The following is a 24,944-nucleotide window of genomic DNA, read 5'->3' as shown; positions in this document are numbered from 1 at the left end:
GCACAAACCTTTGATTATCTTATACCAGCTGAATGACACTGACTTCCCTGATCCCTTATTTCCTATATTGGAGTTGGCATGGTAATACCCAGTTTCTATGGTTAGCTTGGCCCAGTGAGATGCCAGGCTCCTTTCCTCCTGATTCTGCATCACAGACTCATTTAGCAAAATTGGCTTCCTTGGAGGGTGAATGGAAAGATGAGTCGGGGCCAGCCAAGCTGCAAGTCTTGGCAGTAGGTGGGGAAGGAAGATAGTGGCTCCCAAGGCAATCCCTAAGCCCATGACCAGGGGGCCAGGATCTGCTGCCAAAGCCACTGTGACAGAGGGATATGCTTATGATTTTTGTGGCAGCAGCTTTAACTGTGTGACCACAGGAAATCAAGAGAGGAAATCTATCTCTATCTCTGTCTATACCCATACTTACACTCAAGTCTGTGTCTGTCCATGTCCATGTCTATACCCTTGTCTATACTCACCTCTGTGTTTATGTCTATCTCTGTATCTTTATCTATGCCCATATCTTATGCATAGCTCTGTCTATATCTACCTATACCAAGATCTGTATTGATAACCTTATTTATATTTACATCTAGACTTGGATATCCTAGGCATAGACCAACAAACAGAGGTGCTGCTGGGACCACACTGAAGAAAATACACAGTGCAGTTGGTTCACACGGTGAAGTGTGATTCACATTGGGACCTGGTTAGATGTGCCTTGTGGCAAGCATCTGTGTCTGCTTGCTGGGACCTTACTCCCTGCCCCAGTTCCACACAGCCATGGCTCTCAGAGCACAGAGCCCTTTGGGAACCTTGCCCTGTCTTGCCCTGTGGCTCAGGCTCACTGGAAGGAGGTCTTCAATTCCAAAGATAATGAAGGTGCTACAGTGCACTTCCCCTTACCCCCAGAATGCTGGAAGCAGGATCCATACGTGTCATTTGGTGACTAGGGGACTGCTAAGTGCATTCAACAATAGTCCAGTTATTGCAAGAATATTTTAACCTCAGTGCCAGGTGAATGGGGCTTTGCGTAATAAACAGAAAGGTGAACTAAAAGACTATGAACACATAAAACCTGTGGAAATGCATGTGTCTTGAAGGGCCAAGTCTTTGGAGGTTATGTGTTGGCTCCCCAGTGGCTTTATCTCATCTAATGCTGGCAGTGGGATTGGGAACAGCTTAGCATCTCTGTGTCATATTGAAAAATCTATTTAGTCATGTGTCATATAAAAGGGTTTTACTATATTTTAAATTTATTGTGTTAATTGTTCATAGATTTTGATTTCAAGATTCTGTAATGTGGCAGTCTTGAATCTGTACCCATGAATTTATCATCTTTCAAGTTCAAGAAGTTTTATATTTCATCATAAGGAGAAATTTGTAGTGATTCAAATCATGTAGGATTGTGGACACACTGCAGAAATTAGGTTGCATTGAGTACATGAGTTGTGTTTTCCTCTCTTACAGCACAAGATATCAGATAAGACTCTGCTTGCCAAATGCCTGACAGTGTTGGTATTTGTTATCTTCATGTTTTTTCTCAATTCATTTGTCCCTGGTGTTCATCTTGATCTTGGTGAGTCTAATTTTTTGTTTAGCTTTTGTTGATGGGCTTTTCAAGTGATATCACAATCTGGAAGGTTTCAAAGCTTGTTTGCAGACATTGGTGAGGGCTGAGAGGGATACTTTTCTGGAGGAGAGGAAGAGGAGGAGGAAAGTAGAGAGAGACATCTTAGTGCCGTGGGTCCTCAGCTCCTCTAGGTTGAACATTAGAAGGGATAGAGAGCAAGGTGGATAGCATCATCTCTATCATACTTAATAATTGGATCTGATCTTCAAATTGTTACCTCAGAAGCACCTCCAGAAAAGATAAGAGGTTATTTCAGCAAGGCCACAGTCCTGTAGATTGTACAACCCAATCTGATGATTAGATTAGAGACTGTTAGTGAAAGGGCGAGAGAATTATAAGAAGTCTACACTGGTCCCTCTCCTTACTCGAAGGTGCATCCATTTCCCCTGTGCATCAGAACTTTGATCTCCCACTTACTCCTGTGAGTTTCTCTTCTCTTGCTTTCACAATCCTATGGCTCTCACTTTGTACTTTCTTAAGCTCTAGGTTGCATGGCCCATCTCCACCTGACACATGGCCATCTTGCAGAATGAACTCACCAGATATCTTGTTTACCCTAGCATTCTTCCACTGTCCATTAACGTTTTTCATGCTTCATAGAGCTTTCTAATTGATTTGACAGTTATCTCTATTGCCTATTGTATCTTTATTTAAAACAAAATAAAACAATTTCCAAAACTCATCTCAAATATAATTTTTACCTATGGGTTTCCTTCAAAAATTAGCTCTTCTAAAATGTTTTTATAAAATTTAATTACTACAATATTTGAAGAATATAACTTCTGTAAAAGCAAGAACTCTCAACTGTGTGAAATAGATGAATATCATGGGAAGACTAGTTATTCAAACCACAGCATTGCTCCTTTGGTTCTTGGCTAACACTAAGACTCTTTATATCTCTAAAGAGTAAACAAATACTACAAAACTGGTACTTTGTGGGCAGGATTCCATTAGCTAATTCTTTAGGTGTTCACAGATTATTTTGTTTCTTTTTTTCTTCATGTTCGCAAAATTTACTAAGCTTGAAGGAAAGTTATTGTCTCAGCTACAGAAGCTTTCAAATTTAAACAGGTTGTAAAACTATTTAAACTTTACTGTCATACCTTCAATTGTTTTCTTACAATTTTTAATTAAAGTATATTTGAATTAAAATGTAATGTTACTGCTGTAGAGCAAAGTGACTCAATTTTACATATATATATGTGTGTATATATATATATATATATATATAGTTTTTTCATTTTATTTTCCATTATGGTTTTACACAGAATATTGAATATCATTCCCTGGGCAATACAGTAGGATATTGTTTTATTTCTAATTTTGTTTGAGATCCTATTTTAAAAGAATACATCATGCATTTTAAAGACTGAAAAAATTTATTGAAATTTGCATGTAATTTTGTTAACATTTGACAGTGGTATAAATAACAATACTTTAAAAACTTAGTCATATCTTTTACCATATCTATGAGAATGAAGGGTTTGTTTCTGCTTTTAAATCTTATGTTTTTGGATTGTGGATAAATTATTTTATCTGGGGATTCTAGAATATATAATCTGTATATTTGCAAAATACATAATCTGTATATTTGCATGTTTGCTGAAATAGGAAAGAGATTGACCTGGAGAAAAGTTTGATTAGCAAATATTTAAAATGGAATACAGTTTTCTTAGAGCTTCAGTAACTCTCTTGATGGGAACAGAGACAAAATTAATACAGAATCTTCCCAGGGCTTCAGTGGACAGATCATTTGTCTTGGTGAAGTGCTGTATTGAACATGACATGCTGGGTAAGCTGAAGCATAATACAATGTAATGCCATGTAACATGAGGTACTATCACATTACACAATGTATACCATGTAACATGTGACATCATATAACACAATGTGATGCCACATGACAAGGTGGTATCACGTAAGGTGTACCATTAACACAGTGTGATATCACATAACACAATGTGGTGTCATATAATACTCTCATGTCATGTAATAAAGCCTGACATTATATAACACATTCCTTTATTTAAACATCATAACCTAAACTCAGCAGTGATTATCATTCTCTTTTTCTTGCTAATTCTATTTTTTAAATTATCATAGAGAAAAATTGATTTCTCTTTTCAAATTTCTATGAACTTTAACAAAGATGTATATTTATGTAACTGCCACTATAATCAGAATACAGAATAGTTCTATCACCCTCCAAAATTTCTTTGTATTATTCTTTTGTATCACCCTTTGCCTTAATCCTGGTGATTCATCATATCTTCTCCATCACCGTATTTTTGTCTTTTGTAGAATGTCATACACATGGACTCAGACAACCTTTGGGACTGACTTTTCCCTTTCATATTCATCCATGTTATTGTGGGTATCAATAGTTCATTCTTTTTGTTGCTGAGTAGTCTTCCATGGTATGGAGATACCAGTTTGTTTATCTACTGGCCCATTGAAGGACATTTAGGTTGTTTCTAGTTTTTGGTAATTGTGAGTAAAGCTACTTCAAACATACATGTACATGGTTTTGTGTAAAATTAAGTTTTCATTTCTCTTGGGTAATTACCTAAGAGTGGGACTGCTGGATCATATTGTGAGTGTGTGTTTAGCCTTAAAAGCAACTGCTGCACCATTTTCCAGAGTGACTGTAGTACTTTGCACTTTCGCAGTAGTGTGTGGGAATTACAGCAGTTCTATATCTTCATTAGCACTCGGAGGAAGTGATGTAGACTACATCTTTTTTTTTTTTTGGAGCAAATATATTTTATTGGAGAGGTATAATGAGTTTTCTGATCCTTTCAAATTAGAAACAACAAGTTGTAAGAGATATTTACAAAAAATTATTGTGTTTTATTTATTTATTTTTTAATCATGATTTACATGTGGCGGATTCATGTTGATGTATGGCAAAACCAATACAATATTGTAAAGTAATTAGCCTCCAATTAAAATAAATAAATTTAAATTAAAAAAATAGACTACGTCTTAAATCTAGAACTCATGTGTTATTATAATCTTTGTTTACCTCCCTGTCCCCTGGTATCCCCTACCCCAGCTAGATTCAAGGGTATGGTCCATGCCATCTAAGCTTTTCTCTACTCAGTGCCTTGTGTTAATGCCTGGCACATTAGTAGATATAAGATATAGGTTAATATGATATATGTACAAACTTCTTATTCTTATAGATTCCAATTTCATTATTGTGAGAATTTCATGTGTGGTTGACTCATCCTTGGCTCTCTAGGGAGCAAAAGCCTCTTGTGGGGATTCTTCATTGGGGAAATGATACCAAGGAAGAAAAATAAGGGACAGAGAAGAAGAGTAGTGAAAGGAGTGAGTCAAAACAAGGCTGAATCATTATCTGACCACATTATGGTCCATAGGATTATCTGAGAAGAAATATGAGATGTGTCTCAGGACTGTCCATGGGATTGTAGCATTACCCATTGGTGCCCATCATCCATTAGTCCAAGTTCTTTCCTATGGAACACCAACTTACAGGTGCATGTAGCTGATAAATGCATGAAAGACATGCAACAGAGGAGCCCCTGCCAGGGAGCAGGTGTTGGTACACGGATTCAGGGGCAGATTTGGTCAGGGTACAGCTAAGTATTGAGAGCATATTTACTCTCTGGCCACTGCCACAGACTGAGTGACAGGAGAACCCCAAAGGTATGCAAGAGGTGGACAATAATGAAGAAAGAAAAGCCCATGGTCACAATTCATATGCACCTGGCAAAGAAATAGTTCCCTAATGCCAGCAATTTTTATCTGTTAAGACACACTGGCATTAACTCCAGATTGCTCAAGCAGTTATGCAGAGACAGGTTCATAGTCTCCACATGAAGTTCTTGGGTGCCAGATATGTTTCAAAATTCTGATTTTTTTGTTTATATTTTACAAAGCCATGAGCACACACTGAATTGTTTATATTAATAACACCCCTGAGGGGTTCAGGGCTGGCATCCTGTCCTTCAAGGTTAATAATTCTGCAGTGAAACTTGAATATTTTCTACAAATGGGATAAATTATGACCACAAATAGCCCTATTTCAGTTCAAATCAGATTTTGTTGTATGTTGACATAAAATGTAAAAAATTTGCTTTCCCAAACTTTAGGATTCTAAAATCTAAATTCTAAAATTGTGGATCAGTTCAGTTCAGTTCAGTTACTCAGTGGTGTCCGACTCTTTGTGACCCCATGAATCACAGCACGCCAGGCCTCCCTGTCCATCACCAACTCCTGGAGTTCACTCAGACTCACGTGCATCAAGTCAGTCAGTGATGCCATCCAGCTATCTCATCCTCTCTCGTCCCCTTCTCCTCCTGCCCCCAATCCCTCCCAGCATCACATCAGAGTCTTTTCCAATGAGTCAACTCTTCGCATGAGGTGGCCAAAGTACTGGAGTTTCAGCTTTAGCATCATTCCTTCCAAAGAACACCCAGGAATGATCTTTAGAATGGACTGGTTGGATCTCCTTGCAGTCCAAGGGACTCTCAAGAATCTTCTCCAGTAACACAATTCAGAAGCATAAATTCTTCAGCGCTCAGCTTTCTTCACAGTCCAATTCTCACATCCATACATGACCACTGGAAAAACCATAGCCTTGACTAGACGGACCTTTGTTGGCAAAGTAATGTCTCTGCTTTTCAATATGCTATCTAGGTTGGTCAAAACCTTTCTTCCAAGGAGTAAGAGTGAATAACTGAGTATAAAAACTATAAGAATCAGTGAGCTGGCTTCAAAATTTTACCTTTGTCTTTAAAATTTATAATCTTGATTAACAATTTTCTAGCTCTCCTTCTTTGATAATTAGTTCACAGTATCCCCCTAGGTTTTCCTACAGTAAGTTTGATTACATTTCATTTCTGGAGATATTTGTGCAACTATTTCCTTGATATTAATTGCTGGTGTTGTCAGTGTCATTCAGAGAAATTTTATTGTCTTTGTTAAAGTATTTTTTAGTTACCAACGAAACAATATACTTGATATTAAACAAAATAAGGAATTATTAGAATGCTACTGGGGACTTCCTAGCTGTCCAGTGGTTAAGACTCCTCACTTCCAATACAGGAGGTGCAGATTTGATCTCTGATTGTGAAACTAAGATCCCACATGCCATGCAGTGTGGCCAAAAAGAAAAACAAATAAATAAAGTAAAACATAGAAGGGACTCCAAGAAACAGTGTGCTCCAAGGTGGAGGTGAGGTGGAGAGGGTGGAATGGAGCAGAAGGAAGCAGACTTAGGAAATGTTTGGAAAATCACCCAGACAAAAGGCATGCTCCAGTCAGCCAAACACTTTATTCTCTTCTAATTTTCTTGTCTTTTTTTTTTTTTCTCTTGGCAAAATGGAGATGATCTCATTAGTTTCCCAAATTATAGGATCTCAATTTCAACCACATAGAGCAAAAAGTCTATTTTGAATCCCAAATTCCCTGGTGAAGAGTTTGTTTGACCCAGGTTGGGTTAATTTCCCTTCCTAATCCAGAAGTTATCACCAGGATTACAAGGGGGCACATAGAAATTTTGGCCAATCAATTTAAAAGGAAAGTACAATTGAATATTAAAAAATATATAAATTAAATGAAAGAAAATGGATAGGAATCATCAATAGACTCTTCAAAAAAGAGAATATTAAAATAACTGATATTACCAATAAGCGTATGAAAAAGTGCTCAACCTTATTAGTCATCAGTAAAATGTGAATCTAAACCACAAAAAGATATGGATATATCTACATCTAAATGGCTAAAATCGAAGTCTGATGGTACCAAATATTAGAGAATATAGAGCCACAGGAAGTGTCATAAGCTGTTAATAAAACTGTAAATTTGTACAAACTTTTGAAAACAATTTGTCAGCGTCTATAATACTAAAGTTTAGTGAAGCCCAGAAAGTTTGTTCTTAGTTATATGCCCAACAAAAATATGTATGTATGCACAACAAAAGACATGTATTAAAATGCTCATAACAGCATTATTTATATTAATAATATCCCCAAGCTGGAAGTCATTCACATATCTATCAACTCTAGACCTGATAAAGAAATTGTGGAATAATCATAGGAACACCCCACAGAATAAAAACAAATGCATTACTGAAAGTGTAACAATGTGACTGAATCTCACAAACATGTTGAACAAAAGAGAAGTCTGATAGAAATTCATATGTAGCATGTGATTCCATGTATGAAGACTCAGAAACAGGCAAATGTACTTCTTGGGGTGTTAGGAATGATGCATTGAAAGGAGAGTATAAGGAATGGAAGGAGATCTAATTGGGCTTTTGGTATATTGATAGTGTCCTCTTTCTTGCCCTGCTGGGAAGAGGTTATATTGTTGAGTTTCCTTTGTAATTGAGCTATGTGGTTTATTTAAAATTGATGCACCTTTATGTATGCATGCTATAGTTCAACTAAAATGTTTATAACATAATTTAATGAATATATTCACTGTATCCTTCAGATGGCATACTCAAACTTGGTGGTGGTGGTTTAGTCACTGAGTTGTGTCTGACTCTTGCAACCCCCTGGACAGTAGCCCACCAGGCTCCTCTGTCCATGGAATTTCCCAGGCAAGAATACTGGAGTGGGCTGCTATTTCCTTTTGAGTGAACTCATTATTGGGCAAGATGGAGGAATCCATGAGGGGTACAGTGGTATCCCAGGCCAGTGTTTGTGTGTATATGGGTGTGTGTGTGTGAGCGAGAGAGAGAGCATCTTTCTAGGAACTAGAAGGATGTAATGACAAAGCCACCTTGACAAGAGCTGTGTTGACCTTCAGTGAGAGGACTCTGTAGGGAATAGTCCAAAATAATGAATGCTGTGAATCCCCATGCCTGGATTCCATCTCCTGCTGTGCCTCCCCTTAGCAGAGCATACCTGGAAACCTGGGTATGACAACCTCTTGATGTAATCCATGAAGGAAGAGAGCAAGAGAGAATGGAGGGGCATGAAGAGGGGCGGGCAACTCAGCAGGGTCCTGTCCACTTAACATTTTCCCATCAGTGTTGATTGAAAGCTTAGTTGCAATTTTTTAAGGAATCTCCACACTGTTCTCCATAGTGGCTGTACTAGTTTGCATTCCCACCAGCAGTGTAGGAGGGTTCCCTTTTCTCCACACCCTCTCCAGCATTTATTGCTTGCAGATTTTTGGATCGCAGCCATTCTGACTGGTGTGAAGTGGTACCTCATTGTGGTTTTGATTTGCATTTCTCTAATAATGAGTGATGTTGAGCATCTTTTCATGTGTTTGTTAGCCATCCGTATGTCTTCTTTGGAGAAATGTCTATTTAGTTCTTTGGCCCATTTTTTGATTGGGTCGTTTATTTTTCTGGAGTTGAGCTGCAGAAGTTGCTTGTATATTTTTGAGATTAGTTGTTTGTCAGTTGCTTCATTTGCTATTATTTTCGCAGCACTGTTTATAATAGCCAGGACATGGAAACAACCTAGATGTCCATCAGCAGATGAATGGATAAGAAAGCTGTGGTACATATACACAATGGAGTATTACTCAGCCGTTAAAAAGAATTCATTTGAATCAGTTCTGATGAGATGGATGAAACTGGAGCCGATTATACAGAGTGAAGTAAGCCAGAAAGAAAAACACCAATACAGTATACTAACACATATATATGGAATTTAGGAAGATGGCAATGACGACCCTGTATGCAAGACAGGGAAAGAGACACAGATGTGTATAACAGACTTTTGGACTCAGAGGGAGAGGGAGAGGGTGGGATGATTTGGGAGAATGACATTCTAACATGTATACTATCATGTGAATTGAATCGCCAGTCTATGTCTGACGCAGGATGCAGCATGCTTGGGGCTGGTGCATGGGGATGACCCAGAAAGATGTTATGGGGAGGGGAGGTGGGAGGGGGGTTCATGTTTGGGAATGCATGTAAGAATTAAAGATTTTAAAATTAAAAAAATAAAAAACTAAAAAAAAAAAAAGAAAGCTTAGTTGCAGCAAAATGATTAGAAATAGAATCAATTACTTTTAAATTACCTTTATTTTTTTCAATCTCAATTGTTTAAAAACTACTGACACTATAATCATGGTGTTTCCTAAGCCTGATTGGAAGCCACACAGAAGTTTCCAGGTGTTGAAATGGAGCCACAAGCTTCACGCTGAGCTTTGACATCAAAGCTGCTGATGAATGTTTGTGGCCACATCCCTAGATCGAGTAGGGAGAGGGCAGAACTAAGGCCAGATTACCCTGGCTCAAAGCATAGCTCTAGTACTTATGGGTTTTTTTTCATTATTATTATTTTAAAATTTTATTTGCAGTTGTTTGATGCCCCTGGGCACCTGCAGGGTGCCTCGGTGCTCTCTGTAAGGATGCTGTGAGGACTGAATCACCTCATGCAGGCATAAGTCTTAGAAACAGTGGCACTGGTGTGATGTGAATGAACAGTTTATGCTGATTGCTAAGTAACTCAGGAAAATACAAGATGTTGAAAAATGGCCTTGCTTTTGCTGGATTTTAAAGGGAAACTAGACAGAATAGGACTTTTCTCATGAGAGGGCACCTTTCAGACTATATGTACAGGTAATGACATGCTTCCTCCTTTTGGTCTCAGGCCCTATGTGTGTTAGTAGAACTTAACTCCTTGGTGATTCTCCTCATTGTCACCTTCGAATCTAACTCATCCCATGCTACCTGTCCTACTTGCCTAACCAACTGTGTACTGGGAGCTCCCTTAGACCAGGCTTAAGCTTGTACCCTGGAAGTTTAATGATTGAGTGAATGACAGGTTTAGTGGTAGGTTTAAAACTACCCCCTGGACACTCATAGTATTTCTTTTCAACTGAAATTCCTTAATTATATGTGATAAATGTTATGTTGTCTATTTTAGGTAGTCAATGGCCAACACAATTTAGTGATACATCACCAAAAGAAGGCAGACAGGGTGGTTTGTACTCTATACAGTATGTACAGTCCATTCACGAGTTTCTCTGGTTTGAAGGATGAACATGAGGTATGTAACTGTTGAGATATTCTCTAGAGATGAATCCTGAGTGGCTTAAGACTATAGGTTATCTCATCCTAACTTGAGGTAGTGGATTAATCAGAACAGTATTGTTTATAACCAAAGGCACTTGAAAAATGTTCAGAGCTGGACTAGCTACAGTATGTTTTTTTTTTTTAAATAAGACTACAAAGTTTCAGATAGAACATAGTCAGATAGTATCTCTGAGCACATGAGACAGATCACCTTTTGGGAAGAGGTTTCACCAGTGATTTTAAGTAGTGAAAACATCTAATTTTGGTTACAAAAGCAAACCTCAATATATATTATATGTTGGAAAAAAAAAAAAACTGAGTGCATGAGAAGAGTCTACCTTGGTGCAAGGGAAAGACATTCTCACAAATTGGCTGAATTTTGATTTTGTCCCCGACAAGCCATGTGGCCTGAAGAAAACCTGTTAATTATTGGGAGCTTCAGGGTTTCCCCATGAGCAGGGTTGCTACAAGGTGACCAGAATGTCTGTGCCAAGGAGGCTGCTTAGTGAATGGTAGAAGTCTTGTTCTGCTCTACTCTGAATCATATTGCCCAGGTCTTTAGGAACAGGGATAAAGTCACCTACTTAGTTCCTTGTTTTGCACTGAAGCTTGACCGTATAGGAAATCTGAGTGAGAAAGTACAGAACCACTTAGCATAGAGTCTGCTTTAAGGAATGGCAGAGCTCTTGATGAAAGATTAATGCCCAAGGAGGGGGTTGATAGAAAAGCAACAGGATAAAGATAGCTTAGGTAAATGTTACTTTTTATCTTTAGCCATCTCTACACAACCAAACTTTTAATTTTAGGAGTCTCAATGGTACATTGTTAGAATTTGTAGTAGAATGTGAAGCTGGAAATTGTGTTGTTCCTATTAGCAGTTTTATCTTCCAGCATGCTATAAAAGAGATACCACTTCATCCTTTATGACTACATATCATTGAGGAGCTATCTCTGAGTGAGAACAGAATGAAATGTTACTGACAGTGGCCTGGGGGGACACATTAGAAAGTGCTGCTTGGATTCTTCAGTGAAGGCACGAATTGCCAATCAGATGTACTTATGCACAGGCAGTTTGATAGGTAGGTGCTCTAGAGCACCTTTGTCAGGCAGACAGTGTTGCATAGATGGAAAAATCAGGCATTCCAGCTACTTTGCTAGAAAACTTCAATGATTTCTTTCTGTAGAATAAGGTCCCACCTCCTTTGGAAAATGATAATACCCTTCCCAATCAGGAAATCTATCTTTTATTATGGTACAAAATATATATCACAAAGTTTGTCATTTGATCTATTTTAAGAGTACAGTTCAGCAGTGCTAATTACATTCACAATGTTATTTAAACATTTCAATTCTGTTCAGTTCAGTCGCTCAGTCATGTCTGACTCTTTGCGACCCCACGAATCACAGCACGCCAGGCCTCCCTGTTCATCACCATCTCCCAGAGTTCACTCAGACCCACTTCCAGCGAGTCCGTGATGCCATCTAGCCATCTCATACTCGGTTGTCCCCTTCTCCTCCTGTCCCCAATCCCTCCCAGCATCAAAGTCTTCTCCAATGAGTCAACTCTTCGCATGAGGTAGCCGAAGTACTGGAGCTTCAGCTTTAGCATCATTCCTTCCAAAGAAATCCCAGGGTTGATCTCCTTCAGAATGGACTGGTTGGATCGCCTTGCAGTCCAAGGGACTCTCAAGAGTCTTCTCCAACACCACAGTTCAAAAGCATCAGTTCTTCGGCGCTCATCCTTCTTCACGGTCCAACTCTCACATCCATACATGACCACAGGAAAAACCATAGCCTTGACTAGACGGCCCTTAGTTGGCAAAGTAATGTCTGCTTTTGAATATGCTATCTAGGTTGTTCATGACTTTTCTTCCAAGGAGTAAGCATCTTTTAATTTCATGGCTGCAGTCACCATCTGCAGTGATTTTGGAGCCCCCAAAAAGAAAGTCTGACACTGTTTCTACTGTTTCCCCATCTATTTCCCATGAAGTGATGGGACCGGATGCCATGATCTTTGTTTTCTGAATGTTGAGCTTTAAGCCAACTTTTTCACTCTCCTCTTTCACTTTCATCAAGAGGCTTTTTAGTTCCTCTTCACTTTCTGCCATAAGGGTGGTGTCATCTGCATATCTGAGGTTATTGATATTTCTCCCGGCAATCTTGATTCCAGCTTGTGTTTCTTCCAGTCCAGCGTTTCTCATGATGTACTCTGCATAAGTGAAGTCGCTCAGTGGTGTCCGACTCTTTGCGACCCCGTGGACTGTAGCCCACCAGGCTCCTCCGTCCATGGGATTCTCCAGGAAAGAATACTGGAGTGGGTTGACATTTCCTTCTCCAATACTCTGCATATAAGTTAAATAAGCAGGGTGACAATATACACCCTTGACGTACTCCTTTTCCTATTTGGAACCAGTCTGTTGTTCCATGTCCAGTTCTAACTGTTGCTTCTTGGCCTGCATACAGATTTCTCAAGAGGCAGGTCAGGTGGTCTGGTATTCCTATCACTTTCAGAATTTTCCACAGTTTATTGTGATCCACACAGTCAAAGGCTTTGGCATAGTCAATAAAGCAGAAATAGATGTTTTTCTGCAACTCTCTTGCTTTTTCCATGATCCAGTGGATGTTGGCAATTTGATCTCTGGTTCCTCTGCCTTTTCTAAAACCAGCCTGAACATCAGGGAGTTCACGGTTCACGTATTGCTGAAGCCTGGCTTGGAGAATTTTGAGCATTACTTTACTAGCATGTGAGATGAGTGCAACTGTTTGATACTTTGAGCATTCTTTTGCATTGCCTTTCTTTGGGACTGGAATGAAAACTGACCTTTTCCAGTCCTGTGGCTACCACAGTTCATTTAAAAATTTTTTCATCACATCAGATAGAAACTTTGTAACCATTAAGCAATAATTCCTCATTCTCTTCCCCTCAGCCCTCAGCTCTTGGTACCCTCTAATCTGCCTTTTGTCTCTATGAATTTGTCCAGTCTAGATATTTCATATAAGTGGAATCATAAAATAATTGTTCTTTTGTGTCTGATTTATCTCAATTAGAATAATGTTTTCATGGTTCACTGATACTATCGCATGTATCCAAACTTCATTCTTTTTATGGACAAATAATATTGTTTTATGTATATACCATATTTTGTTTATATGTTTATCTGATGGACATTTGGGTTGTTCCAGATTTTGACTGCTGTGAGGTCCCCAATTTAATTTCCTTCTGAGTATATGCCTGATAATAGAATTGCTGGGTCATATGTTTAGCTTTTTGACAATCTGGAAAACTATTTCCCACAGCAATTTCACTGTTTTACATTCCATCTAGAAAAATATAAGGGCTCCAGTTTTGCCACCTCCTCTCCGATACTTGCTATTTCTATTTTCTCTGATTATAACTATCCTAGTAGGTGTAAAATGGTATCTTACTACGGCTTAGATTTGCATTTTCCTAAAGCCTTTGACTGTGTGGATCACAATAAACTGTGGAAAATTCTGAAAGAGATGGGAATACCAGACCACATGACCTGCCTCTTGAGAAACCTGTATGCAGGTCAGAAAGCAACAGTTAGAACTGGACATGGAACAAAAGACTGGTTAAAAATAGGAAAAGGAGTACATCAAGGCTGTATATTGTCACCCTGCTTATTTAACTTATATGCAGAATACATCATGAGAAACGCTGGGCAGGAAGAAGCACAAGCTGGAATCAAGATTGCTGGGAGAAATATCAGTAGCCTCAGATATGCAGATGACACCACCCTTATGGCAGAAAGTGAAGAGGAACTAAAAAGCCTCTTGATGAAAGTGGAAGAGAAAAGCGAAAAAGTTGACTTAAAGCTCAACATTCAGAAAACGAAGATCATGGGCTCTGGTCCCACCACTTCATGGGAAATAGATGGGGAAACAGCGGGAACAGTGTCAGACTTCATTCTTTTGGGCTCCAAAATCACTGCAGATGGTGATTGCAGCCCTGAAATTAAAAGACGCTTACTCCTTGGAAGGAAAGTTATGACCAACCTTGATAACATATTCAAAAGCAGAGACAGAGACATTACTTTGCCAACAAAGTCAAGTCAAGGCTATGATTTTTCCAGTAGTCATGTATGGATGTGAGAGTTGGACTGTGAAGAAAGCTGAGCACTGAAGAATTGATGCTTTTGAACTGTGGTGTTGGAGAAGACTCTTGAGAGTCCCTTGGACTGCAAGGAGATCCAACCAGTCCATTCTAAAGGAGATCAGTCCTGGGTGTTCTTTGGAAGGAATGATGCTAAAGCTGAAGCTCCAGTACATTGGCTACCTCATGCAAAGAGTTGACTCATTGGAAAAAGACTCTGATGCTGGGAGGGATTGGGGGCAGGAGGAGAAGGGAACAACAGAGGATGAGATGACATGATGGCATCACGGACTCGATGGATGTGAGTCTGAGTGAACTTCGGGAGTTGGTGATGGACTGGGAGGCCTGGGGTACTGCAATTCATGGGGTCACAAAGAGTTGGACACGACTGAGCGACTGAACTGAACTGAACTGAAGGACTAATGATAATGAGCATTAAAGGAATGGCTACTCAAGTCCATTTCCCATTTTTATTGATAAATTGTGTTGTCTTTTTGTCATTGAGTTTTATGTATTTTTATATTCTCCTTATTAAACCATTATCAGTTATATGATTTGCAAATATTGTCTACTATTCTATAGGTTGTCTTTTCACTTTATGAAAATGTCTTTTTTTCTTTTTAATTTATTTTTTTATTGAAGGATAATCGCTTTACAGAATTTTGTTGTTTTCTGTAAAAGCTCAACACGAATCAGCCATAGGTATACATATACCCCCTCTCTGTTGAACCTCCTTCCCATCTCCCTCCCCATCCCACCCCTTCAGGTTGATACAGAACCCTGTTTGAGTTTCCTGAGCCATACCACAAATTCCCATTGGCTATCTAATTCCATATGTTAATGTAAGTTTCTATGTTACTCTTTCCATACATATAACTCTCTCCTCCCTTCTCCCCATGTCCATAAGTCTGTTCTCTATGTCTGTTTCTCCATTGTTTCCCTTTAAATCAGTTCTTCAGTAACAGTTTTCTAGATTCTGTGTATGTGTGTTAGAATATGATATTTATTTTTCTCTTTCTGACTCACTTCACTCTGTATAATAGGTTCTAGTTTCCTTTTAATGGCTGAATAATATTCCTTTGTGTATATGTACCACAACTTCTTTATCCATCATCTGTTGATGGACATCTAGGTTGCTTCCGTGTTCTAGCTGTTGTTAATGGTGCAATGAGAAGTGGGATACATGTGTCTTTTTCAATTTTGGTTTGCTCAGGGTATATGCCTAGGAGTGGGATTGCTGGGTCACATGGTTGTTCTACTCCTAGTTTTTAAAAGAATCACCATACAGTTGTCCTTAGTGGCTGTATCAATTTACATTCCCATGAAAAGTGCAAGAGTGTTCCCTTTTATCCACACCCTCTCCAGCATTCATTGTTTGTAGACTTTTTGATGAAGGCCATTCTGACTGGTGTGAGGTGATGTCTCATTGTGGTTTTGATTTGCATTCCTCTAATAATGAGCAGTGTTGAACATCTTTTCATGTGTTTGTTAGCCATCTGTAAGTTTTCTTTGGAGAAATATCTGTTTAGGTCTTTTCCCCACTTTTTGATTGGGTTGTTTGTTTTTCTGGTATTGAGCTGTATGGGCTGCTTGTATATTTTGGAAATTAATCCTTTGTCTGTTGTTTCATTTACTATTAGTCTCTCCCATTCTGAGGGTTGTCTTTTCACTTTGCTTGTAGTTTCTTTTGCTGTGTGAAAGTTTTTAAATTTAATCAGGTCCCACTTGTTTACTTTTGTTTTTATTTCCATTACTCTAGGAGGTGGGTCATAGAGGATTTTGCTTTGATTTATGTAATCAGGTGTTCTGCCTATGTTTTCATCTAAGAGTTTTATAGTTTCTGGTCTTACATTTAGGTATTTAATCTATTTTGAGTTTATCTTTGTGTATGGTTCTAATTTCATTCTTGTATACATAGCTGTCCAGTTTTCTCAGGACCATTTACTGAAGAGGCTGTCTTTGCCCCATTATATATTATTTCCTCCTTTGTCAAAAATAAAGTACCCATAGATGCGTAGGTTTATTTCTGGGTTTTCTATCTTGTTCCCTTGGTCTATATTTCTGTTTTTATGCCAGTACCATACTTTCTAGATGATTGTAGCTTTATAGTATAATCTGAAGCCATGAAGGTTGATTCCTCCTTCTCCATTCTTCTTTCTCAAGACTGCTTTGGCTATTCAGGGTCTTTTGTGTTTCCATATGAATTGTGAAATTTTTTGTTCTAGTTCTGTGAAAAATGCCATGGGTAATTTGATAGGGATTGCATTGAGTCTGTAGATTGCATTTGGTAGTATAGTCATTTTCACAACGTTGATTCTTCTACTCAGGAACATGGAATATCTCTCCATCTGTTTATATCATCTTTGGTTTCTTTCATCAGTGTCTTATAATTTTCTGTGTAGAATTATTTTGTCTCCTTAGGTAAGTTTATTCCTTGATATTTAATTCTTTTTGTTGCAATGGTGAATGGGATTGATTCCTTAATTTCTCTTTCTGATTTTTCATTGTTAGTATATAGAAATGTAAGTGATTTCTGTGTATTGATTTTGTATCCTGTAACTTTGCTAAATTCACTGATTAGCTCTAGTAATTTTCTGATACTATCTTTATGATTTTCTATGTACAATATCATATCAACTGCAAACACTGAGACCTTTACTTCTTTTCTGATCTGGATTCCTTTTATTTCTTTTTCTTCTCTAATTTCTCTAGCTAGGACTATGTTGAATAATAGTGATGAAAGTGGACAACCTTGTCTTGTTCCTGATCTTAGGAGGAATGCTTTCAGTTTTTCACCATTGAGAATAGTGTTTTCTGTAAGCTTATTATATGTGGCAGTTACTATGTTAAGGTAGGTTCATTCCTTCTATGCCCATATTTTGAAGAGTTTTAATCATAAATGGGTGCTGAAATTGTCAAAGGCCTTTACTATATCTGTTGAGATTATCATATGTTTTTGTCTTTCAATTTGTTAATATGGTGTACCACATTGATTGATTTGTGTATATTGAAGAATCCTTGCATTCTTGGAATAAACACAACTTGATCATGGGGTATGAGATTTTTTGATGTGTTGCAGAGTTCTGTTTGGTAAAATTTTGTTGAGGATTTTTGCATCTATGTTCATCAGTGATATTGGCCTGTAGTTTTCTTTTTTGTGTTGTCTTTGTCTGGTGTTGGTATCAGGGTGATGGTGGCCTTATAGAATGAGTTTGGAAGTGGTCCTTCCTCTGCAATTTTTTGAAAGAGTTTTAGAAGGACTTCTTTAAATGTTTGGTAGAATTCTCTTGTGAAGCCATCTGGTCCTGGGCTTTTGGTTTTTGCGAGATTTTTGATCACAGCTTCAATTTCAGAGCTTGTAATTGGGTTGTTCATAATTTCTATTTCTTTCTGGTTCAGTCTTGGAAAATTGAACTTTTCTAAGAATATGTCCATTTCTTCCTGGTTATCCATTTTATTGCCACATAGTTTTTCATAATAGTCTCATAATTCTTTGTATTTCTGCATTGTCTGTCATAACCTCTCCTTTTTCATTTCTAATTTTGTTGATTTGATTCTTTCTTTTTTTCTTGATGAATCTGGCTAAAGGTTTCTCAGTTTTTTTTTAATCTTATCAAAGAACCAGCTTTTAGTTTTATTAGTATTTAATATTGTTTCTTTCATTTCTTTTTCATTTATTTCTGCTCAGATCTTTATGATTTCCTTCCTTCTACTTATTTTGAGTTTTTTTTTTTGTTGTTGTTCTTTTTCCAGTTGTTTTAGGTGTAAAGTTAGGTTGTCTATTCAGTTTTTCTTATTTCTTGAGGTAGGATTGTATTGCTATAAACTTCCCCCTTGTAACTGCTTTTGCTGCATCACATAGGTTTTGAGTTGTGTTTTCACTGTTGTTTGTTTCTAGCAATTTTTTGATTTCCCTTTTTCTTCAGTAACCTGTTGGTTATTTAGAAACATGTTGTTTAATCTCCATGTATTTGCGTTTCTTACAGTTTTTTTTTTCTTGTAATTGACATCTAATCTTATAGTGTTGTGGTTGGAGAAGATGACTGATATGATCTCAATTTTCTTAAATTTACTGAGGTTTGATTTCTGACCCAAGATGTGGTCTATCCTGGAGAATGTTCCATGTGCACTTGAGAAGGTGTATTCTTTTGTATTTGGATGGAATGTCCCGAAGATATCAATGAGATCCATCTTATCTAATGTTTCATTTAAGACTTGTGTTTCCTTATTAATTTTCTGTTTTGATGATCTGTCCATTAGTGTGAGAGGGGTGTTAAAGTCTCATACTATTATTGTGTTACTGTCAATTTTTCCTTTTATGTCTGTTAGTGTTTGTCTTATGTATTGAGGTGCTCCTATGTTGGGTGCATATATATTTACAATTGTTATGTCTTCCTCTTGGATTGATCCCTTGATCATTATATAATGTCCTTCCTTATATCTTGTAATATTCTTATTTTAAGGTCTATTTTGTCTGATATGAGGATTGCTACTCCAATTTTATTTTGCTTCCCATTTGCATGCAATATATTTTTCCAGCCTCTCACATTCAGTCTATATGTGTCTTTAGGTCTGAAGTGGGTTTCTTGTAGACAGCATGTATATGGATCTTGTTTTTGTATCCATTCAGCCAGTCTGTGTCCTTTGGTTGGAGCATTTAACACATTTACATTTAAAGTAATCATTAATATATATGTTCCTATTGCCATTTTCTTAATTGTTTTGGGTTGATATTGTAGATATTTTTCTTCTCTTGTATTTCTTGACTATATAAGTCCCTTTATCATTTGTTGTAAAGCTGGTTTGGTGGTACTGAATTCTCTTAACTTTTGCTTATCTGAAAAGCTTTTTATTTCTCCAACAATTTTGAATGAGATCCTTGCTGGATACAGTAATCTTGGTTATAGATTTTCCCCTTTCAGTACTTTAAATGTATCCTGCCATTCCCTTCTGGCCTGCAGAGTTTCTGCTGAAAAATCAGTTGTTAAGCATATGGGGTTTCCCTTGTATGGTACTTGTTGCTTCTCCCTTGCTGCTTTTAATATTCTTTCTTTGTGTTTAGTTTGGTTAGTATGTGTCTTGGCGTGTTTCTCCTTGGGTTTATCCTGTACGGGACTCTTTGTGCCTCTTGGACTTGATTTTCTATTTCCTTTTTCATGTTGGGGAATTTTTCAACTATAATCTCTTCAAACGTTTTTCCATACCCTTTCTTTTTCTCTTTCTCTTCAGGGACCCCTATAATTTGAATGTTGGTGCATTTGATATTGTGCCTGAGGTCTCTGAGACTATCCTCAGTTCTTCTTATTCTCTTTACTTTATTCTGATCTTCAGAAGTTATTTCCACCATTTTATCTTCCAGCTCACTGATTCATTCAGATTTTCTGCTATTGATTCCTTCTGAGTATTTTTAATTCCAATAATTTTGTTGTTTGTCTCTGTATGTTTATTTTTTAATTCTTCTAGGTCTTTGTTAATTGATTCTTACATTTTCACCATTTTGTTTTCAGTTTTTGATCATATTTACTATCATTATTCTGAATTCTTTTTCAGGAAGTTTGCCTATTTCCACTTCATTTATTTGGGCTTCTCTGTTTCTAGTTTGTTCCTTCATTTGTTTAGTATTTCTCTGCCTTTTGATTATTTTTTTTAAACTTATTTTGTTTGAGAGCTCCTTTTCTCAGGCTTCAAGGTTGAATTCTTTCTTCCTTTTGGTTTCTGCCCTCCTATGGTTGGTCGAGTGGTTTGTGTAAGGTTCCTATAGGGTGAGATTTGTGCGAGTTTTTGTTTGTTTTTCCTCTGATGAGCAAGGCTGAGTGAGGGGGTAATCCTGTCTGCTGATGATTAGGTTTGTATTTTTGTTTTGTTTGTTGTTTAGATGAGGCATCCTGCACAGGGTGCTATTGGTGGTTGGGTGATACCAGGTTGTCTTTTATTCAGGTGGTTTCCTTTGTGTGAGTACTCACTATTTGCTACTCCCTAGGGCTAGTTTTCTGGTAGTCCAGGGTCTTGGAGTCAGTATTCCCACTCCAAAGTCTCAGGGGTTGATCTCTGGTCAGGAATGAAGATTCAAGTGGTTTCTTATGGCATTAAGTGAGATTAAAACAAATATCCAGAAAATGAGAATGCAAAGAAGAACCCCAGACAAGTGTCAGTTACAAAATCAGGCAAATAATAATTAAAATAATGGAATATACACATATACATATACACCCATGAGTAAATTCAAAACAGTCCAACCAAAATAAAGTACAATAGATTGACCTGGTGAAGAAAGGAAATCAAAAATTGCATTTTCTTATTAAGAACACAACTAAGTAAAGCACAAGGTAGAAAACAAAACTAAAGCAAGGTACCAAGTGGGGAATAAAGCAATGAAAACAAAACTAACAAATATGTTGAGAAGAAAAGAAAGAAAGTAAGGGAAGAAAGAATAGATATGCAAAGTTAAATAGAGGTAGATGAAAAAGATTTATATACATTAAAGATTAACTGCAAGGGGGAAAAACAGTAGGAAAGGAAAACAAAGGAATAAATATAGAAAAAACAATAGGTTTTAAAAAAGTTAAAATTATAAAAAAAAGGAAAGAAAAAAATGGAAGAAGAAAGGAAAAAGAGAAAAAACCTCCACAGAACTGCAAAAGCCCAACATAGATGCAGAGGCTTATAACAACAATACGAAGTGTGACTGAATATACACATATACATATACACCCATAAGCAAAATCAAAACAGCCCAACAAAAATAAAGTAAAATAGATTGACCTGGTGAACAGAGGAAACCAAAAATTATGTCTACCAGAACAAAATTAACTAAAGCACTAACTGGAAAACAAAATGAAAGCAAGATGCCAATTTGGGAATAAAGCAATGAAAATAAAACTAACAAATATGTTGAGAGGAAAGGAAAGGAAAGAAGGAAAAGAATGAAAGAATAAGTATGCAAAGTTAAATAGAGGTAGATAAAAAAGATTTATATACATTAAAGATTAGTTGCAAGGTGAAAAGAACAGTAGGAAAAACAAACAAAGGAATAGATGTAGAAAAATAATAATAGGTTTAAAAAATTTAAAAAAGAGAAAAAAGAAAAAAGGAAAACTCTCCAGAATGGCAAAAGCTTAGTGTAGAGGCAGAGGTTTATAACAACAATAAAAAATGTGACTGACAAAGATAAAAAAAGCTCAAAAGCTTAATTAAATTTCATAGTGCCAATAAAAGCGACAACAACAATGGCGGGGGGCGGGGGGCGGATGGTTGGTGGTGCGGGGGGTGTGGGGAGAAAAAAAGATCCAAAAGAAACTACAGAACAAGTCAAAACATAAGAATAATAAATGTTTTTCTTGAGTCACTGCTGTCAGAGTACTTTCCCTTGCTGGAGGTCGCAGTCCACCTCACCTCCCTAGGATACCCTCCAAAACAGAAGTGCATGCAGAACACCACCTGAGATCTCTGGACCTGTTGTGGGGGTAGCTCAGATTCTAACGTGGTCCTACTCCTCTGTATTCTCGCTTCAAATGTCCATAGCTATCAGAACTAGTGCATTTTCTTTTGTGGGAGCTCTCAGTGACCTTTTATAGACACAGTCTGCCTAGTTGATCATGTGGATTTAATCTGCAGCTTGTACAGCTGGTGGGAAGTTTTGGGTCTTCTTCCTTAGTCACACTGCTCCTGGTTTTCAATTGTGGTTTTATTTCTACCTCTACATGTAGGTCATCTACTGGGGTTTGCTCCTGAGGCTGCCCTGGAGGACTTGGTTTGCCCCTGTGAGGGTCAGGTGTGGAGGTGGTGCAGCTGCTTGGGTTGCAGGGATTCTGGCACACCAGGTACTCAGGGGAGTTGGCGGCTTGGGCAGCAGGAAATATAGTGCTCTAGAAGGGTATGGCAACCAGTATTGGCCAATACACCCCAGTATTCTTGCCTGGAGAACCCCCTTCCCTGACAGAGAAGCCTGGCAGGCCACAGTCTACAGGGTTGCAAAGAGTCGGACACTACTGAAGCAATCCTGTGTGCAAAGAGGCAAAACTTTTTTTGCTTGTGGTAGCTCTGCCCCAGTGAGAGTTGAGCATGAAGGTGGCACAGCTGCTTGGCTTGCAGGGACCCTGGCGGTGCCAAGTGTGCAGGGACATGGACTGCCTCCAATGCAAGAGTTATGGCCCTATCAGAGTCTTTTTTCAAGCCTCCTGTAGCTGGCCATCAGAAGGCCTCTTTAGCCAGTTTTTCTCCATAGTTCCTCATGTTCAGGCACTTAGAGGGCTACCTTGCTTGAAGTCCTTCTCTGTTGTTTGGTGTGTCAGGCACACAGAGGGGGGCCCCCTGGCTTGGGTCCTACTCTGTAGATCGGTGGCCTTAGGCACTTAAAGGGGCACCTTTGGTGGGGTTCTACTCTGTAGTTCAGTGCATCAGGCATTTGATGGTCCAGCCTCTCTATTGGTCAGCTGCCAATGCTAGCGTGTGGGGGGAGAGACGCTATAGTGATGGCTTTACCTGGTATGCATGACTCAGTAGTACTGCCTTGCTTCCATGACTGCCTGGCTTTCCTCCACAGGCATTCCCACCACAATCTCCTCCCTCACATCCCCTTGATCTATCTCTTGCAGTCAACAGCAGCCCTCACCCTGAGATTGTTCCACAAACCCTATGCTCCAGCTCCCAGCTGCTGCCCCTTCCAGGGGACCTGTGTCCCTGTCTGGGGTATGTATGGTGTGGCAGGGACTGTTTTATTCTCATTCCATTTAGGCTGCCACAGATCAGCTGTTTCCCTCTTAGCCTTAAATGTTCTTCCTCTGACTCAGACAATTGCCCTGATGTGGGGATAGAACTCCTGCTTCAGTTCCCCCACCCACCAAGGGCAGGTCCAGTCCTACTAACACTCCTGTTTTCCGCCCTAGTTCCTTCATCCTACTGAGTTTTGCATGGTTCTATATATTCTTTTCCACTGGTCAGGTACTCCTGTCCACTCTCAGCTGGTGTTCTGTATACACTTCTGTGTCTGAAGGTGTATTCCTGATGTATCCATGGAGAGAGATGTACTCCACATTCAGCTACTCCTCCACCATCTTGTTCTCTCTGATAATGTCTTTTGATGCACAAAAGGTTTTAATTTTGATGAAGTCCAATTTGTTTTTTCCTATGTTATTTGTTGCCAGGGTCTAGCCCCGGTGGATCCAGGGTAATTTGAAGGGGAGACGGAGTAGGCATCCTAGGAAAAAACTTATTTAATTACAGATATATAGAGAGATTAGAAACGGATAGTGTAGTAGGAAATATTAGTGAAGATAAAGATGCCAAATAACTTGGTTTACATGGAATACCAATAAAACTCCAAGACAAGGAGTTTGCTGAGTATTCACGCTCCAGATGGGAATTCAGCCAGAAGAGGAAAGAAAGAACAACATGGGGGAATCAGTCTTTCCAGAAACTGATCCGATTTCTTTAGTTTTCATGTTTGCTTATATACTTTTTGTTATACATAGGGATGAATACAGAGTCACGTGGGGGTCAGCAGACCTGACCCTTGTCAAAATCAGGTGCTTCATATAAATGTATATAAAGGTCTTATGGGTTTTACATCGTCTTCTGGCCATGAGGCCTGCTGACATTTTATGGCCCTTTCTGATAACGGTCAGCCAACCAGAAAATTTATTTTTTCCAGGGGTGATTTTTCCTTAAACCAAGTGCCACCCTCCAAATAAAGTTGCATTCCTATAGGGTGAGGGTGTAGTGGGTTACAATCAAGAAAGGAATTTACTTAGCCTAAGGTTTAACAGGATTAATCTTAAATGTTAATACTTATTTCTCCTATATGTTAGTTATATTCATTATAAGGGCAGGGAATACAGAGATTTAGCAGCAAATATTGGCTCAACAAATGAAAACCCTTCACCAATATAATTTCTAATCAATCTACTATACTATACTAGTAATTTTGTAACTTCTCAAAAGAGTCTGTATTTAGAAAGTTTTAAAGCATCTCATGCCTCTCATGGTTGGGAGGCTGTAAACAATCACATGTGGCTGGACGAACCTGCCCAGGCAGGCTAGAGAACCTACAGAGGAGTTTGTAAGTTGAAACACTCTTGTCAAACCCAGGAATTTTTATTAACTGGAACTACAAGTTAACTCCTTCTCTGAGAGACGTGGTGGGGGAACAGCCCCTGTAAAGTCAGAGGTATAGGTGGGAGCATAAAACA

The 24,944-nt window shown here is 38.3% G+C and overlaps 1 protein-coding gene across 3 annotated transcripts in view; it reads left to right on the top strand.

The window, feature by feature from the left end:
• The window catches only part of OCA2 (OCA2 melanosomal transmembrane protein), a 339,669-nt gene that overhangs the window by 169,698 nt on the left and 145,027 nt on the right, over positions 1-24,944 (top strand). For all 3 annotated transcript variants that reach the window (XR_009599263.1, XM_004004469.5, XM_060409587.1), the window contains one exon: positions 1,468-1,576. Coding sequence is in view for 2 of the 3 variants with exons in the window: in XM_004004469.5 (XP_004004518.1) it covers positions 1,468-1,576 (109 nt within the window). In the remaining variant the exon portion in view is untranslated. The remainder of the gene's footprint in view (positions 1-1,467; positions 1,577-24,944) is intronic.

The sequence above is a fragment of the Ovis aries genome, chromosome 2 (assembly GCF_016772045.2).
Source record: "Ovis aries strain OAR_USU_Benz2616 breed Rambouillet chromosome 2, ARS-UI_Ramb_v3.0, whole genome shotgun sequence".
Lineage (NCBI taxonomy): Eukaryota > Metazoa > Chordata > Mammalia > Artiodactyla > Bovidae > Ovis > Ovis aries.
Note: the sequence above shows the minus strand (reverse complement) of the source record. Positions and strands in the feature narration are given on the sequence as shown.